Source organism: Notothenia coriiceps, unplaced genomic scaffold (assembly GCF_000735185.1).
Source record: "Notothenia coriiceps isolate Sejong01 unplaced genomic scaffold, NC01 NC01_scaffold00000339, whole genome shotgun sequence".
Taxonomy (NCBI): Eukaryota; Metazoa; Chordata; class Actinopteri; order Perciformes; family Nototheniidae; genus Notothenia; species Notothenia coriiceps.
The window spans coordinates 14,341,327-14,343,652 of NW_011333040.1; the positions used below are offsets into that span (position 1 = coordinate 14,341,327).

General features: G+C 43.1%; 1 protein-coding gene across 1 annotated transcript in view; it reads right to left on the reverse strand.

Moving 5' to 3' along the window:
- Nucleotides 1-1,463, reverse strand: part of LOC104951343 (hydrocephalus-inducing protein homolog) — a 10,735-nt gene extending 9,272 nt beyond the window's left edge. Inside the window, exon 1 of the mRNA XM_010777984.1 lies at nt 1,303-1,463. Coding sequence (XP_010776286.1) covers nt 1,303-1,463 — 161 coding nt within the window. The remainder of the gene's footprint in view (nt 1-1,302) is intronic.
- Nucleotides 1,464-2,326: the final 863 nt, after the last annotated feature.

Genomic DNA, 2,326 nt, shown 5'->3' on the forward strand with positions numbered 1-2,326 from the left:
CATTCAAAGTCCCCGCAATATTCATCTGAGCACATGGCGCAGCCACAAGAGACCAACTTCAAGCTCTGACATGTGAGACCTTCAGACTGCTCCTTATGTTGATGCAGCACAGACAAAGGAACTATGCCAGATAAGGTGGAAAGTTTCATATAGCATGAAATCTAATACACACATTTGGCCCCAGAAATTGGAGACGGATAATGTACGTATTGTGACTACTTTTTTGTTGTTTGCTTTAAGGATACGGTGTTTGAGATTGTATTGATGAGTGATTGTTTATGTTGTGTAATTATTGCTTTCTGTGTCAGTGCGTGTGTTGGGTCTATTGGTTATTTTGTTATGCGTTGTTTGGATGGCATAGTGTTTTTTCTCTTTGCCGGAGATCAGTATTACGTGGTAAGAATAAGAGAACAAATAGTCTACTATATAGAGTAAAAAATGTGTTGTTTTGCTTTACAATTAATTAAAAGGGCAGGACAATAGAGAAAGAATGGTAACTGATTTTACATAGTTGTCAGGTGATTGTAATTACATTTTCACTATTTAATAGTAAGAAGACCCTAATTCTTAATTCTTATTTTGTGTTCCCATATTTTTAAAGTATCGCAGAGCCAACAGCATGTAATTATTTTGATGGAATATTTGAGGCCATTAAGAAAAGTTGCAGACAACAACATTGATCTGAGCTGCTGCTTGACAGCAACAGACACCTGAGTGTGCCGCAAGTCTTTTTGAGACACAGGACAAATTGAGTTCCTACCATACACAAGAATGATGCTGTAGATCTTAAGGCAGTTGCATTGCGGTCCATAGGTACAAGAGCTATGTCATGAGAGGGATGCCCCAAAGAGCACATCAAGTGACAGGTATGTGAGGAGTAATTCTACTAATAGGTCGTGGGTGAGAAATAGAAATGACAATAACGAGATTGTACTGGAGTATTAGACATTTGATGCCTTAATGCCTCATTACGGTTATTCCGTATTTTGTCTGTTTCTTTTAGAACAAATTGATGACCTGCCTCATGAAGATTACTGCGCGCTCTATCCCGTCGTTCCTCCCAAAAAGGAGATTCTGAAAGGGCATTGGAGAAGGACTGGAGAGCACTTCATAAACCCAGCCTGCCCGTGGGACCCAGGTGGATCAGATCCAGGAGGAGGGCCTGTTTCCTGTCTGCGACAAAAAAACTACAGAAAGCATTGTACCGCACCTCCAGAAAGAAGGATTCAAGGCATCACCAGACAAAGAAAAGATCAAGGGCAGTGTTAAGGCAGTTGACCTCACCAAAGTTTTATTCTTCACATGGCCACTGGTATCAGGATCTTCTTATCTGGACCTGGCGAACTCTCCTGGAATTCCAAGGCGATCAAACGTGGCCCCTTGCGGGGGACCTTGTGTGCGTAGCATGACCTGGCTGCACCAGGCCGCGCTACGCAAACAAACAGAGAAACAGGCCCTATCATCCGTCCAGTGCTTGAGTCCTTCACAACCACCAGTTGAGATTTGCATACATGATATTAACATCAGAAGTCCAATTTCCCCGAAGCCTTCCCTTCTGTCAGAAAAACATTAGTTACAACATCATTGCGGCCATTGGTGACGAGATTCTCCTTTACTTTCTCCACCGACACTGTACCCTGGCTGCCCGAAATATTCGATCCCATCAATTTCCAAACAGAACCGAAAATTTCGTAGAGGAGTTGGGGAGGAGGAAATCCATCATTTGTGTAAACACTTCGAGCCCCTCCTGACCAATAAAGGCTGCAAGCTGAGGTAAGCGAGAAGGAAGGGGGTCGGGGTGAGACAAACACGACAATTGTGCGTAACCAATACGTAGTGGAAACTGTGCCTCCCCATTATTGCCAGATCTTTGTTGGAGAAGGGAACAATTTACCCAAATCTGCTGTCACCTAATACAAATAGTCTTTATGTTTTTCCCTGTCTCTACTCTCAAGCTGAACGGCAGTTCTCAGTAATTGAAGAAGACTGCAGAGGCCGAATTGGCGTAAGCCTGCACACTTCAACAATTGAAGCATTTCATACTACCTCATCAAATCCCAGTGGCTCCCTGCGAATATCAAAGTGATGAAGCCTGTGGCAAGATGGTGGCAGCTGGCATCCAACAAAAGGAGACCCAATATCATTGCCCTATGGTCAAATGAAACCCCAAAATCCAAATCTCCCTGACTCGTCACATCTCCATCTCAAGTGCGACCAGAATAAGGACGCACCTTACGTAGCACTACCGCACATCTCACAGTAGCCAAACATGTCTGTGCTCATTAAAATCCTTGTGTAGTTTTAATAAATATTTGTTTAATTGCAA